The following is a 14,668-nucleotide window of genomic DNA, read 5'->3' on the forward strand; positions in this document are numbered from 1 at the left end:
AGATGAGAAGATGGCATAAAAGAGGGCATCACTGGTATACAAGCTACACACTATAGAGCGCTCAGAAAAAGAAAATCTAAATATCACTGTATTGAGTTCAGCCTCTAACAAAGATGAGCTCTGTGTGGGCAATAGGTTTCTTGGAGATCAAGATATCTGGACTTTGCATACTCCTATAAGCTCAAAATTTCTCATTGCACCATAACTGGTGATACAGACACAGATTAATTGTTTCATCACCACCAGCTGTCTGTTCCGTGATACTCTTCTCAAATACTGGCACCATGGCATCTCCTAAAAAAATTGCATATTACTTCACTCTATATGTGACCGTGCACCTCAAAACGAACATAAAGTCGCACACACTGATTTTGCGTGAGGACTGAAAATATGTGAAATAGGTCAACCTAGCCGAACTTGACTTTTTCATATTTTTTGAAAGAGCGGGTCTTCTTTTAAATTATGCTAAAATTTGGTATCATAAAACGGGCAGGAAAGTGTGTTTTTTAAGCAGTTTATCTCGAACATGTTTGGTAGAATAGTGTGATTAGGTGTGTCTTTAGAATCCCTTTTCATTTCTGAAAAACCTTGTCCACACTCTTCACTTTCAACTCTAATAACTTTTGAAAGGATAGTGCTACTGCTTTGAAAGTTGGCAATAATTATGGACAGAATGTGTTAATGAGGCATGCTTAAGTTCAGTTTAATTTGAAAATCCCTTCATTGTTGTTACTCTGGTGGTTTACTTCCTGTTTTTTGTCCCATTCATCGCACAGCCAGCACGGTTTGGTAAAGATTAAGCGCTTGAATAGACCCTGTACTTCAGAGCCTCTTTTCTCAGTTCACACTTTTCCTGAGTTTGTGCTTCCTTTCCAATATTTAGATAGGTTAGGAGAGTCCATTTGATTTGAGTTATACATCATTTTAAAGCTTAAAGTCTGCTTTTTCAGAATATGGTCTTAACTAAAAATTCATGTCTGGCGACTTTTTGTTTGTTTTGAGGTGCAGGGTCACAAATGTACAGGCTTGAGACGAGCAGCTGATATTGATGTTTGAGTGTGGGCAAACTTTTGAAGTGCTTCAGGAGTTTCTGGAAAGAACACCTTTTGCATCTACAGCACAATGTTGTAATTGTGTCAAAACACTTTGTGAAGACTATCCCAAATGCATACTTGCCAACATTTTCATTTGAGAAAGCGGTAGAATCCAGGATGCCTATGCGAGCAGCGCTAGCTTGAATGCTAATGAAATCATTCAAAAGCGGTAGTCTATCGCCAAATGCGGTAGAGTTGGCAAGTAGGCAAATGCAATTCAGAAAAGTATAAATGACTTTCTGCAGATTAATTTGATAAACATGAATATTGAAAGTGATACAGACTGTTTGGTATATCAATAATATTGTAAACAGATGAGCATGTGTAGCAAGGATGATAACAAAGGTCTAGTTTAAGCAAGGTAGTTTTAGACATGCTCCCCAAAGGGACTCTACAATTTTATCATGATCATTATTCTAGTATTGTCAGGTACTCAGTAGTGCACCTTGATCAAGAGCAGCAGAATAGGTAAAACATTTCATCCAAGCTTTATATACTACATAGGATTTGAACCCTTCATCTCTTATCTATGAGTCTCGGGTCTTATCCACTGTACCACAGTGTTCCACTACAGGTTGTTTATTAGGATCAATTAACAAGAAGGTAAAGTGCCACTCACATGAAGTTTCACAGGACGGTCCACCAAAGCCTTGCAAACACTCACAGATCCTGTTCACACATGTGCCACCATTGGCACAGGGGATGTAGCATGCTGCAATGAAAATAGGAAAAAAAAAACCCATTAAACGAATGGAAGTTCAAAAGCGATTCTGAATCCAAACTTATGTTCAACATGACACAAATTCACATGATTTTTGCTGGCAGAGATATGACTGCTATCTGAATTGATAACAAAAGTATCTGCAAAGAAAATTTGTTTGTTTGTTTGCTTTTATTTCTGCATTCAATCAGATGCAATTTGAATGCAAACTTCAAAAAGTACAAAGACAAAGAATAACAAGTGCAGTGAAATAAATCGATAACAGTACATAAATAGATTCACATAGGTGATTGCATTGAGCAATGTAGATACACAGAAACATAAAATAAAATATACAGTATTTTTCAGTAAACAGCAGAGATAATTGAATGCAGGAGACCACCATCATAAGCGATTAAGCTTGAAATGGATGGAGGCCTCATAAAATGACTATCCAACGACATAACTCTCTTGGAGGAAGGTGATCAGGTGAGTGCAGTGCAGTTGCAGGTGAGAGTGCAAGATGCAGTTGTAGGAAGAAAATTGAGATTGACAATAAGATGACAATCTATACTATAAATATTTGTTAGCTCAATTGGTTTAGAGAATATAATTGTATCAAATATCGTTTAAGTGAAGCTTTCAAAGAATAAATACTTGAACAAGACTTTATATTATCCGGGAGATTATTCCAAATATCCGGACCCGAATGTCTTATAGATTTGTGTGTCACTAATAATTTGGGATTCAAAAGGTGGAAATTTCTACATATACGAGTAGGGTACGAATGGACAGAAGTATTGAACCTAAACATGTTATCAAACGATGATGGAAGTTGATGATGTATATATTTGAACATAATTACTGCTACTTGAATAATATTCAAATCAAAAACCTTCAATGTTTTAAGCTCATGAAATAAAGAATCAGTATGAGCCAGAAAATGCGATCCTGTACAAATACGTATAACTTTCTTTTGTAATTTAAATATAGAATTTATTTTGGTAGAGCCGCAAGTGCCCCATACAACATTGCAATAACTTATATATGGGAGAATTAAGGAATTATATAATAGAAATAAAGTTGAACGAGGAAGAAAGAACTTCAGCTTGGAAATTATCCCTATATTTCTAGAAATACACGTTGTAACATAATGTAAATGCTCATTCCAAGTCAAACTTTCATCTATATATACTCCTAGAAATTTTGAATTCATTTTCTTTTCTAATGGGATATCATCAATGTTAATATGTATCAACGTATCTTCATTATGAGAATGAAGTTTGAAATGAATAAAATGAGTCTTTTTTATATTCAAAGAAAGTTTATTAGACTTAAACCAATTTGATACTTTACTAATTTCAATATTTAAAGTGTCATTTAAAATCTTAAGATCTTTATGAGAATAAAATATATTCGTATCATCAGCAAATAGAACAAAAGAGAGAAGAGAGGATGTATTTATGATATCATTAACATAAAGAAGGAATAATAATGGCCCCCCCTCGACGAATTCCGCGACCGTTCCGCCGCGCAAATTTTTTTGACCGCGCCGCTCGCTGACTTTTTACTTTCAAGTCTCGCGCAACTTTTGAGACCAAATTTGTCGCGCCCGGGCATACCGATCCGAAGCCACGCCCCTTCAAAAAATTTTCGTCAACCCCAAAATTGCTCAAAAACATGATTTTGTGTACAAAGTCAATACAAATTGTGTTTTTTCAATTAATTCATATAAAGATTCATATTTTTAGTTTTAATGGCTGAAACAAATTTATTTTAGTAGAATTATGCTTCTAAAGATGTGTATGACAAATTCTGCTGAAAAAAACAACAAAAACAAAAGTTCGAAAAAACAAAGAAATACATAAAAAAATGATAAAATAATAAAAAACATAAGAAATGAATTTTGATATTGAACTTTTTTTATGCACAAATGTTTGGAATGTCACTAGGAATAATAACACCAAAAAAATCAGCATTCCATAAGCTTTTATAAGCCAATTACAGATGAAAATGACGTTTTTTGCATATATTTGCATAATTAATTAATTTAAAATAGAACATGCACATTTTTTGAAAATTTAACATAACAGACTTGTAGATTACATCCGGCTTTATATTCACGCAAAATTTTGCGGCGATCGCACGATCAACGGCCGAGATCTGAAGGGGGGGCCATAATGCCCCCCCCCCCCCCAGGAATTCAAGCTTGCTAAATTGCCCAGGTAAGTTAGGGTTAAGACCTGGATGGCTGATAAGAAATGAAAGAAGAAATGAAAAGGAAGAGGGAGGAGAGGGCTATACAAAACATCAGTGAATAGAATGAAGAAGCAGACAGACAACGTGCAGAACAATATAGAAGGAAGAAGAAGCCAACAATTGATGATAAAAATCATTTGTGAAAATGGAATGAAGTTTGAGAAGAAAGAAATAAAAAAAAAGATCCAAAGGGGAAGCAATAAAGGAGATATGAGCAAAAGAGAAATAAAAGAATAGGAAGAAAATGACAATGAAAATGATGGTGATGATTAGAAAGGAATAAAACACACTGTGAAGAAATACAACAGTAAATAACTCCTTACAGCAAACATATCGTCAGTATTGATGTTCACATCTTATTGGTTGTTACACCGGTACTCACTTTCAAACTCGCATCGGTCTCCTTCGAAGCCTTGTTGGCAGAGACAACGGCCCTCGTAGCACACCCCCTCATTCAGGCAGTCTGGGTAACACACTGGAGCACAAATACACAGAGAAAGTCACAAACATTGTTAATCCATTGAGGACGAGCTGATTTTGCTATAACAAGCATTTCCCATAGATACCTATCCAAGTTTACTCGGGCCTAGTTTTCAACGGGTTAATACTTTGTGTGCTTCAAGTGCTGACTGACACAGAAAAACCCCATAGCATTGGGTTAAAAAAAAAGAGAAAAAAGCTTACAGGGTCACATGGAAGGCAGTTGTTAGACATTATACATCATAGCCCCCCCCCCACCCCCCCCCCCCCCCCCCCCCCCCCCGATGCCAACCTGAGAACCTGAGATACCCACAGCAGAAAACTACAACAGAATGAAGCCCAGTTAAGACACAAGAAGTCTATGAAGATTTATCGAAAAGCCGGTATGGGTAAGAAATGAAATGTCTACATGTTCAGCTGTAATTTACTGAATGATCACATGATCATATGTGACAGTGTGTACCTGGAATTTCACAGGAGTATCCCACATAGCCATCAGGGCACTGGCAAATTCCATCCACACAGGTTCCTCCATTAACACAGGGCAGCTGACACGACCTCTCGGGCTCTACAACATGGGATGAGAGAATTATATCATACACTGATGTTTTGAGTCTCTTGGCTATGATGGACATATTAAGGCGACTTAAACAATGAATATGATGTCAAGAAAAGGACAATATTATGACGGCGATAATGGTGATGATGACAAAAAATCATGTGAGGACCACAACTGGATTATTAGGACCGTAGAATTAGATGCAATGCGATTATGAAAATAGTAGGATAATGTTTAAAATCAAAGTACTGACAAGTATTGCGATTTACTGTTCAAATCAAGATCTATTTAGCGACAAATGTACCTGCATAAAACTGTATAGAAATCACACTGAGAAGATTGACAAGACTAACGATGATGTTTATGAATAACATGATAACATTACAAACTAGAAAAGCAGTCTGAGAGCGCAGACCTCTGCCAAGCAGTTTTTTTTCCACCAGCTTGTTCTTCCATAGAGATCAGTAATTTCTACTCATATGCATGCTGGAAAATAGCTCACTCTCACAATATAGAAGCCTTTTGTTACGTCATCAACTCAATGCAAACCTCAAATACGTGCTGTTTGAATTCCCGAGCTCATTGACCCTACCTCCTAAAATACAGAAAATCCATCATAAAATCCATAAAAATTCCCGGATCACTACCAAAACCTTACCAACTGTTACTTGCGTCATTCTCAACCTCTCCTACAAGTTTCATCCAAATCAGTTTACAATTTTTGAGTTATTTTTCACACAGACAAACAAACAGACAAAAAGTAATGGAAAGATAACCTTCTACCTTGGCAGAGATAATAATGACATTGAAACTGAATCTCCTGGAGATGATAGTTATGATAAAGATAATGAAGATAATCATGATGCTCTGACTGACAACGGTAGTAACATCACTTTGAGCATTAATATTGACTGAGGCTGAAAAAAAAGTGGACAATATCATCAGGCAACTAACCTCCCATCTCGCAGAACTCTCCACGGAATCCCTCGGGACAGAAGCACTGTCCTCCCACACAGCTTCCTCCACTGGTGCATGGTATCAGACACTCTGGTGATCAAATAGATCATTCCAAAGACCACTCAGAGTTTATATGGTGGACTGGTAAAGCAGCAAATTACCTCATTCTATGTCATGGGTCTAGATTTGTGAAGGACCACATACCAATTACATTTCTAGTATTATCCTCATCAGCCTAAATATGAACAAGATACTTTAAACCATGTAGATGTGTACTGTACTGCCTACAATTTGTATGAATTACATAACAATGTTAACATATATTTTTAAGTTTCTGACAAATTTGTTCATTCTATATTTTGACAAAAGAGCAATACACACAAACTGGAAAAAAACTTTGTTTTCTACAAGGTTCAAAATTTTGTTGACAATTGAATTGTGCAATTGACTTACAATTTTCCATCTACCATTACAGTCAAATTCCCTATTAAAAAAATGTTGAAGCCCTACAAACTACAGAAAAAACAAACAAAATCTTATGCATAGATGAAATCACTGAAATCACTGAGAGACTTACGGGTCAGACTGCTGAGAGGCACCTCACATCTCTCTCCCCTGAACTCATTGGTGCACAAACACTTTCCATTGAAGCATGTTCCTCCATTCAGACACTCAGGCCAACACTCCAGGGCTGAGGAACAAGGTGTGGCAAACATTTTAAAGGGATGGTACAGTTTTGGTCAAGATAGGGTATTAGGTTTCCAACTATTTTTGTAAGATAGTGAGAAAGCACTCTAAAAAATGTTAAAGACCATACAATTCTAAGAGGAAATGAACGTTTATTTGATAAAAATTGGTTTTGAAATGGCTGAGATATCCAAAACAAAACAATCCTAATAAATTAGATTCATTCTGTTTTACTTTGTTATGGATATCTCAGCCACTTCAAAATCAATTTCTATCAAATAAACATTTATTTCTTCTTAGAGTTGTATGGTCTTTAACATTTCATAGAGTGTTTTCTATAAAGTATCTTGCAAAAAGTTACAAGGTGAATCCTCACCTCAACCAATACTATATCATTCATTTATCCCTCTGTGTGCTTTGAGTCCGGACTTGCATAGAAACCCCCATAGCATTTTACATACTGTCCAAAGTTTCTGGAACACAAATGGTTAATCATTCATGCATCTCTTAACCCTTGTGCTGGTTGGCACAGTAGACCCCAAAGCAGTGTAGGCCTCAACATTGTCCAATATCTCTGTCACACACAGGGTTTTAATGGTATCCCTCTAGAATAAGATCCAATCTGATGGAACAAGTGCAATGTGCAAGCCATCCCCTCATCCAATTCAATTCAATTCAAATTAAATTTTATTTCCAATTACACATGTTTGTTGTTGATAAAGGTTCAAAGAAAACAAAATATACAATGTATTACAAAAAAAAATGCATATATTATGAAACTAATTGTTCAAAATTGTTGTGATAATGGAAAAGGGGAATGAATGAAAATTTAGCCGTGGTTGGTAAATAATGTAGTAAGAATTTTTTCATCCCTCCTTAAGGGAAGGACTTTTGAGAGCCTGGCTCGCATTACATTACCAATCTCTGTTAGAGCTGCACTGTGTATTCCTGGGGTGAGTTTCATAAAGAAGTTTACGATCATTGTACGCTGCAATAACTGCAGATACTATAAAAGCAGCAACTGGCTGAACAACCAATGAGTCATTTGTGATAGGTAGCTATTGCAAAACTTGCGACAAAAGATGATCACAAACATCTTTGTTAGAGCAGGCTCAAGGTCATGGAATATGATGAACTTTGAAGTACTATGTCTGTAGGGTGTATAACCACTAGAGCGCAGTGTTACAAAATCAAATGCAGCTTACTGAGCAAAATGGATGCCACCTGGTCACCCACAGTGCAGTTGTAGTTTCCAGACAGGAATGGCTGGAAGTTGACCACGGTCAGTCTGGCTGCAGTAGACGACAGGACCTCTACAGTTGGGCCTCGCATCAGAGCATCCTTGTCTAGAGAAGGAAAGAGAAAGCATGTTAACTCTTTCTGTGTCGATAAGTCAAGGGTGCACAACTCTCACATACAAACATATTGGCAGGTAACACAATGTGGCAAGCAGAGGGTTAAGAATATATATAAATATATTAAAGAAATGGTACTATTGAAGATACACATACAAGAATGAAATATGAAATGGAACAATGTGAAAGTTCCATGGCAAAATACAGCAAACTGGAAAAGGATTTACCATGATATTTCCACGCATTTCACACATGAGCCTCATTGCTGTCAATGCAAATAGTTCTTTGCCAACTTTCTGAAACTCATAATGTGTTCTCATATCAAAGTTGACACAATCTTGATAAGTTGAAAATACATTTTAATATCCATTATTTGAATTCTTTTATTTATTGTATAAAGAGACAGACTTAATGAGAGATGAATTCTGTTCCCTGACTATTAAAACTAAAACAGAAAGAAAGATGAGATGCTATATATTTGTATATAACGTAAGAGTTATAAAGTCTTTGTACAAGAAAATGTTTTATAAGTTCCTAAAAGTATAGAGACTGTATAGAATGTTCTGAAATGCATTATTTGAACATTGTACATGCGTAAGTGCAGCTAGCATGCAATCCTGTGACTTCCTACATGTATATTCATTTAAATGTCAGGAAAATCCGTATTGTATATTCTGATGAACTCTTCTAAATAACTGCAGAATTCAAAACACAAAATCTGAAATATTTATGCTGAAATAGTACTGTTCTTCTTTATAATGATAAATCTAAGTTGATAATACTACCTTAGAATAAGAGTGGCAACTATTACATCGATACTGATAAAAAAATAAGAATAAGTGATAAGTAGCAGAAGTTTCATTATTACATCACTACTACTATACTTTTTACTACTTCATTACAGAGCACTCCCGTTATTACAAACACGTTATAATGAAATTCCAGTTACAACGAAGTAAAAATTCAGGCCGCAACATTATCTGTTCTGTGTATCTTTACCCCTGATTGTTCGGTTATAACAAAATTTCGATGTAATGAAAGAAAACTGCCAGTCCCGAGGACTTCCTTATAATGGAAGTCCACTGTACTATATCATAGATTTGTATAGGCCTGATACGTAATTTACGTTTATGTTGACAGGACTCTGTTGCATAAAAAATGAGATTAAACTTAAGTAAGAAAATCATATATAAAGTCTCTGAAAATTCAATTCTCATTGACTGATACCTGACTTATTTTGATTGCACCTTTTGAGGCAACAGGCCCATGGTTAAATTGTTTCTCCCATGATTACACAATACAGAATTATGTCATGAGATAATTCCTACTGACCATCCAGCCCGTTTACTACAGTAGCCCCACTGGGTTGGATCCACGATGGGGTCGGGATGCCACCAAAGCTTGACCAGCCGACCACTTCGCAGATGACGGTCACCATGCTGCCAACCGTTGGGGACTGGTCTGAGGGTACGGTCAATCGGATGTAGTAGTCTTCTCCAACTTTGTGCAAACAGAAGGTGATGAAGGTGACTTTTTATGGTCAGCTTGGCAGTAGCATGTCAACATCAGAATTAAATGATCTTAGGAACATAAGCAGTGCTTGACATATGCACTTGCGTGCTTGCCCATGGCAAGTAAAATTATATGACAGGCAAATGAAAATATTAAACTGCTAATCAGTAAGAGCAAGTTAAAATTGAAAATCAGACACTCCTTAAGTCAATTAATACATTGGCTCCAATTTTGGGCAGACAAGTTTTTCTTTGAGGCAAGTAAACATTTGAAAATTGATAATTTCTACTGGTCCAATGGGCACATGACGGAAAAAAGCTACATTGTAATGTCGATCCCTGACAAAGATATCACAAATCCTTAGAAATTCACTTGTGGTGATGTTATAGAGACACAAGGTGTCTGTGCAGAAAACTTCATCCATTTGTCTAAAATATATAAGCATCTCAATGTCGACAATTTGGCCAAACAATGTCTCTTTACATCACTGGTACAAAGTGCTTTGTCTGTTCACACAATGGGCAGTGAGAAATAATACATCATTCCATCACTTCAGTTTCATACTTTACTCTGTTAACAACCCTTACAATGTATATATTTTACTTTCAATAACTCTTTCATCCTTTTCATAATTTGTATGCTGACAAGGGATGATATCATTGTGAGCCATTTCAAAAAGGTCATCACGGATGGTTGTTGTCATAAAGTTATGTAGAGTAGTTCACCAACATTTATTTTTATACCTAAAACAGGTGTACAGTCATGTATAAATATCACGTGGCTTGCAAACATTACACCAAACATTGTTTCAATGCAAATGAATGCAAAGGATTTTACATCCTCATCTTTGATACAGTATGAAGACAACAATGGAAGAAAAAAGAGAAAAGACAGGGTCTGCTATGGAAGAAAACATTTGCAGTACTCAATCCCAAAATTAGGGTGCTTTAGATTATAGACGCGTGGATGTTCAGAGGGAAAAAACATGTTCTGAGCGTGCGCAGAAGCGCGCGTCAAGTCGATCTATTTTTAGCTTGCGTCCTCTGAGTTTTTCACTACGCGTACTGGGCTATTTTTACATCGGCACAGTTTCCAACGTAGAGGACTACTCCATGCACCGATCATATGGGGGCGCAGTTTTATTTTTTATACATTGCGTCCCAGCATAATCTAAAGCTATTTTTCAACACGACGCAGGGGAGAGGATAACGTCCAGCGCACTCGTCGTCTCAAACAACCGCACGTCAAAATCTAAAGCTCCCTATTGTCTAACATAGACTAGAGACAAACCTGCTATTTGACACATGGTCCCAACGAATCCTTCAGGACACACACACTTGTAGTCTACACACTGTCCTCCATTCAGACACATTGGGCACCGATCCACTGTAATAAATGAAATTAGGTTGGAAACAAAGAGAGTATAAATGTTAAATAAATTCAGCTTTCATTTTACCACTTCAATATGCACAAAATAATCAACAAAAATAACTTCATGGTTACAATACAGCTTTTCAAAGGTATATCAAGTCAACATATACATGTAAAACTCAAAATATACAATATCTTGAAACATATTACATTAGAAGTGACAAAGGAAAAACATTGAAAAATGTTATCATCCTTGTACGTATTACTCTCAATGTAATATCAACTATCTCCCTTGCAAATATACTGTAGCAACCCTGAAACACTTAAATTTTAAATTTCTGTTCTCATCCTTGACCTGAGTATTTGTTTTCAATTCCAAGTGCATCTATTAAGAACTGTGATATCTATGACATTATGCTCACAATCTGCTCTAAAAATAGAGCCAGCAGTTATGCCTACACTGCTGAATTATGGAATAAAATGAGAAGTGAGACATAAAAGTCTTTCGTTTTCAAAGGCAAGCGTAGCACTCAAGAATCGTGTGACAAAGTGAGCATACTATGGTAACTCAGTGGCGGATCCAGAGGGGGGCGCAACCGGCGCACGCCCCCCCCCCCTTTATTTTTCGTAAAAAAACAAAAGAAATAAAAAGAAAAACAATGAAATGAAACCTGGAAGTGCCACCAGAAATATTAGTCACGCCCCCCCCCCCCCTTTACAGAATTCCTGGATCCGCCCCTGTAACTTGATCTACAAGTGTATCTCTCTCGAGTCCATCTAAAAGTATTTTACAGAATGAAAAAAAAAAACATGCAAAATAGCCACTTATGATGACCTAAATTCTGAGAAAACACATCATCATTGATAATTTCTTTGAAACATATCTGGCATCATCACAGTAATGAAAAACCCATGCACCAATCCAATGTAGACGGACGGTGATGACTTACGCTCAATTTCACACCGCGGCCCCTCAAATCCCATACGGCACATGCACATGTCATTGAAACAGGTTCCTCCATTAAGACAGGGTTCCATACACTGAGGCACTACGAGATAAAAAGCAAAATTAAGTAAATCATGAGTCACTGTTTCTTCTTAAAAGTTTGCAGCACTGAGACTGGGCAGGTGTTTATGAGCATCCCTACATGAAGGCAATCATGCACTGTAACTATACAAGCAATCACATGGTAGATCCTGTTTTCTTACTATATGCAGACTCTCCCAAAATTTTCATAAGGATGAACTGAATGGGGAAAAATATGGCCAGAAAGGTGAAGTTCAATTCTATTCCCACAACATTTATTTCTTGCATATTACCTTTACACATGTAAAATTGGAATCTCAATTACATATAATCTTGCAATCCCTGAAAAGCCAAACTAGAGTACAAGCACGAGATTGATTACAGAGAACAAACTCATACAATGTTGGAGATTATCATTCATCCGTCAGACAAGACTGCAAAAACCTCAGCTAATCAATCAAACAAAAAAGTGACAGTTACATAAACAGTAACAATTATCAGACTGCATCAATACATGATATATAGCAAGACGCTGGAAACAAAGAAATATTTTTTTCTCAATGATCACATGGTTTCCTCTTCGTTCAATATTTTGACTTGTGTCTGCTTACCGTACACCACGAGCATCATAGCCACACGCAAGCTGAGTCCAGCAGCACATACATAGCGCCCTCTGTCATTCTCATTGAGCTCATTGACCACCAGGTATGATGCATTCTGGGAAGTGGGCAAGTAGTAGACCCGACTTCCTGGTGCTGAAACAAAAGGAGATGATGCATCAAAATGAATCACATATCACCTACTGCAGCGCAGATACCGATATGCCAAAATACTGTATACGCTATATATTTCGCGGGGGTTTTATTTTCGTGAATTTCGCGAGTCAGGAGCTATTCGCGAAATTAACAACACGCGAAAATATTACCTTCCAAAATGAATCCCTTGCCTTGATGATACGAACATTTCAGTACTAGAATACCATGTCACGGCTTACGGAACAGACCATACTGGCTAAGCTTGTTTACGCACGTCCACGTCTACTTACGAATACTGTGGAGAGCCAATCCATTATCGCAAGGGGACCACTCGTCAGAAATTTAGCGCGATGGACTTAACCACTTCAAAAATGTTGAATTCTAACTTACTAGTTCGCAGAGTTTGGCAAGTCTTTTTCATGCAGTGTATAACTAGTATCATTCTTATATGCTAGTAAGTTGAAAATTCACACTTTCTTTGCCACTTCATATTTTCTCTGGTCTCCCAATCGCGAATTTAACCACTCGCGAAAATGTGTGACATCGGCAATTCGCGAAAATTTATGTACGCGAAAATTATAGCGTATACAGTACAACTGTTACTGTCTATGGGTGCATTCGGGTGCTCCTGAAGCGTACCGAATTGTATCGTACCCGCCCCAGAGGAGCACTTGAATGCTCCTACGGTTTATAGTATTGAACTGTACCAAGCCAAAAGTGGACTACGTCCGGATGTGCTCCAAAAGTATACCAAAACTGTGCCAGAAGTTGGCATGTGAAGAATGCAATAACATGAACATACATCATAATGGAAAACATTTAGATTCTTTGTTTGGGACATCTGTAATAGTAGCTTTATGAAATAAGAAAGACAGGTGAATTACCCTGTTGCTACAAAGTGTGTGATCCCCTCTAAAAATAACTCATGAGGTACGTTTTCTCCACAGAGCCTACAATGTAACCTAGTAAAATAGAATGAATGATACTTACTCAATAAAATGTGGTCGTGAAGAAGGTGAAAATGTACTACTCATTACTTTTTATAGAGTATTTCAATTTTGGAATATCACAACATTTTAGCAAACACATCATTACAACACCATCAAGGCTTTACTGAAAATATTTTCATTGTGATTTAAACTTGAATGATTTCAACTTCTTTTCAGGAGAGAAACATAACTGGTGTTGAACCACACAAGGATTTGAACCACTAACCTTCCTCCCTGCTACGGATGGCAATGCCATCTGCGTCGTACCACTGGGGGCTCTCAGAGGTCAGGGTGTAGTTGGTCTCACAGAGAAAGCCGACCGTCTTCCCTACCATGTGATCATTGTTGGGGCTGGGGTAGATGTGGATTGTGAACTCTTCCAAGTCTAGGATGTAGAGAAATAAAGAATTCATCAAGTTTGTTCAATTAAGATCATTTATTGATTTCATTTTCAACAACATTATGCTAAAAAAACAACAATACACGTATTCCACTTATGCTCATGAAAAGAATACCAGCATCACTTCAGTTCAGTGCAGCTATTTTTTTTAGCCCTGGTAATGCAAATTTTCTAAAAGCTATTCTTCAGTAACAACAGAAGAAAAATACTAACAAATACTCTAACATAAATCCATACACTGTAAAGAATGATATGTTTCAACTTTTTTATTTCTTTTTGAAAGCATCAATCTGCAATGCATGCAGTTACACTACCTGTCATTACTATAGTGTACATTAGCAAAATATTTTCTGTGAGTATGTCTTACTGCCTGTCTGTTGACAAAACTGGCCTCCAGTATCCGTGGCACACTCACAGACACCGTTCACACAGATGCCTCCGTTGTAGCATGGCGGATCACAGGCAGCTAAAAAAAAATACAGTACATCATTACTTTGACATGGAGGGAGATAAAAATCAAGGT

General features: G+C 36.9%; 1 protein-coding gene and 1 long non-coding RNA gene across 2 annotated transcripts in view; both read right to left on the reverse strand.

Moving 5' to 3' along the window:
• Positions 1 to 12,628, reverse strand: part of LOC139722132 (uncharacterized) — a 51,300-nt gene extending 38,672 nt beyond the window's left edge. Inside the window, exons 1-9 of the mRNA XM_071633483.1 lie at positions 12,613 to 12,628; positions 11,925 to 12,023; positions 9,424 to 9,591; positions 7,942 to 8,082; positions 6,627 to 6,740; positions 6,047 to 6,139; positions 4,997 to 5,101; positions 4,436 to 4,528; positions 1,714 to 1,806 (exon numbers count right to left, since the gene is read on the reverse strand). Coding sequence (XP_071489584.1) covers positions 1,714 to 1,806; positions 4,436 to 4,528; positions 4,997 to 5,101; positions 6,047 to 6,139; positions 6,627 to 6,740; positions 7,942 to 8,082; positions 9,424 to 9,591; positions 11,925 to 12,023; positions 12,613 to 12,628 — 922 coding nt within the window. The remainder of the gene's footprint in view (positions 1 to 1,713; positions 1,807 to 4,435; positions 4,529 to 4,996; positions 5,102 to 6,046; positions 6,140 to 6,626; positions 6,741 to 7,941; positions 8,083 to 9,423; positions 9,592 to 11,924; positions 12,024 to 12,612) is intronic.
• Positions 12,629 to 12,671: 43 nt separating this feature from the next.
• Positions 12,672 to 14,622, reverse strand: LOC139717634 (uncharacterized). Its single transcript, XR_011709992.1, has 3 exons — positions 14,513 to 14,622; positions 13,972 to 14,130; positions 12,672 to 12,756 (listed from the first exon to the last, which is right to left on the reverse strand). It is a non-coding gene; the product is annotated as an uncharacterized lncRNA (long non-coding RNA).
• Between the last annotated feature and the right edge of the window lie 46 nt (positions 14,623 to 14,668).

This window comes from Diadema antillarum, unplaced genomic scaffold (genome assembly GCF_040938485.1).
Source record: "Diadema antillarum isolate AM-2024a unplaced genomic scaffold, OU_Dant_1.0 scf00000001, whole genome shotgun sequence".
Taxonomy (NCBI): domain Eukaryota; kingdom Metazoa; phylum Echinodermata; class Echinoidea; order Diadematoida; family Diadematidae; genus Diadema; species Diadema antillarum.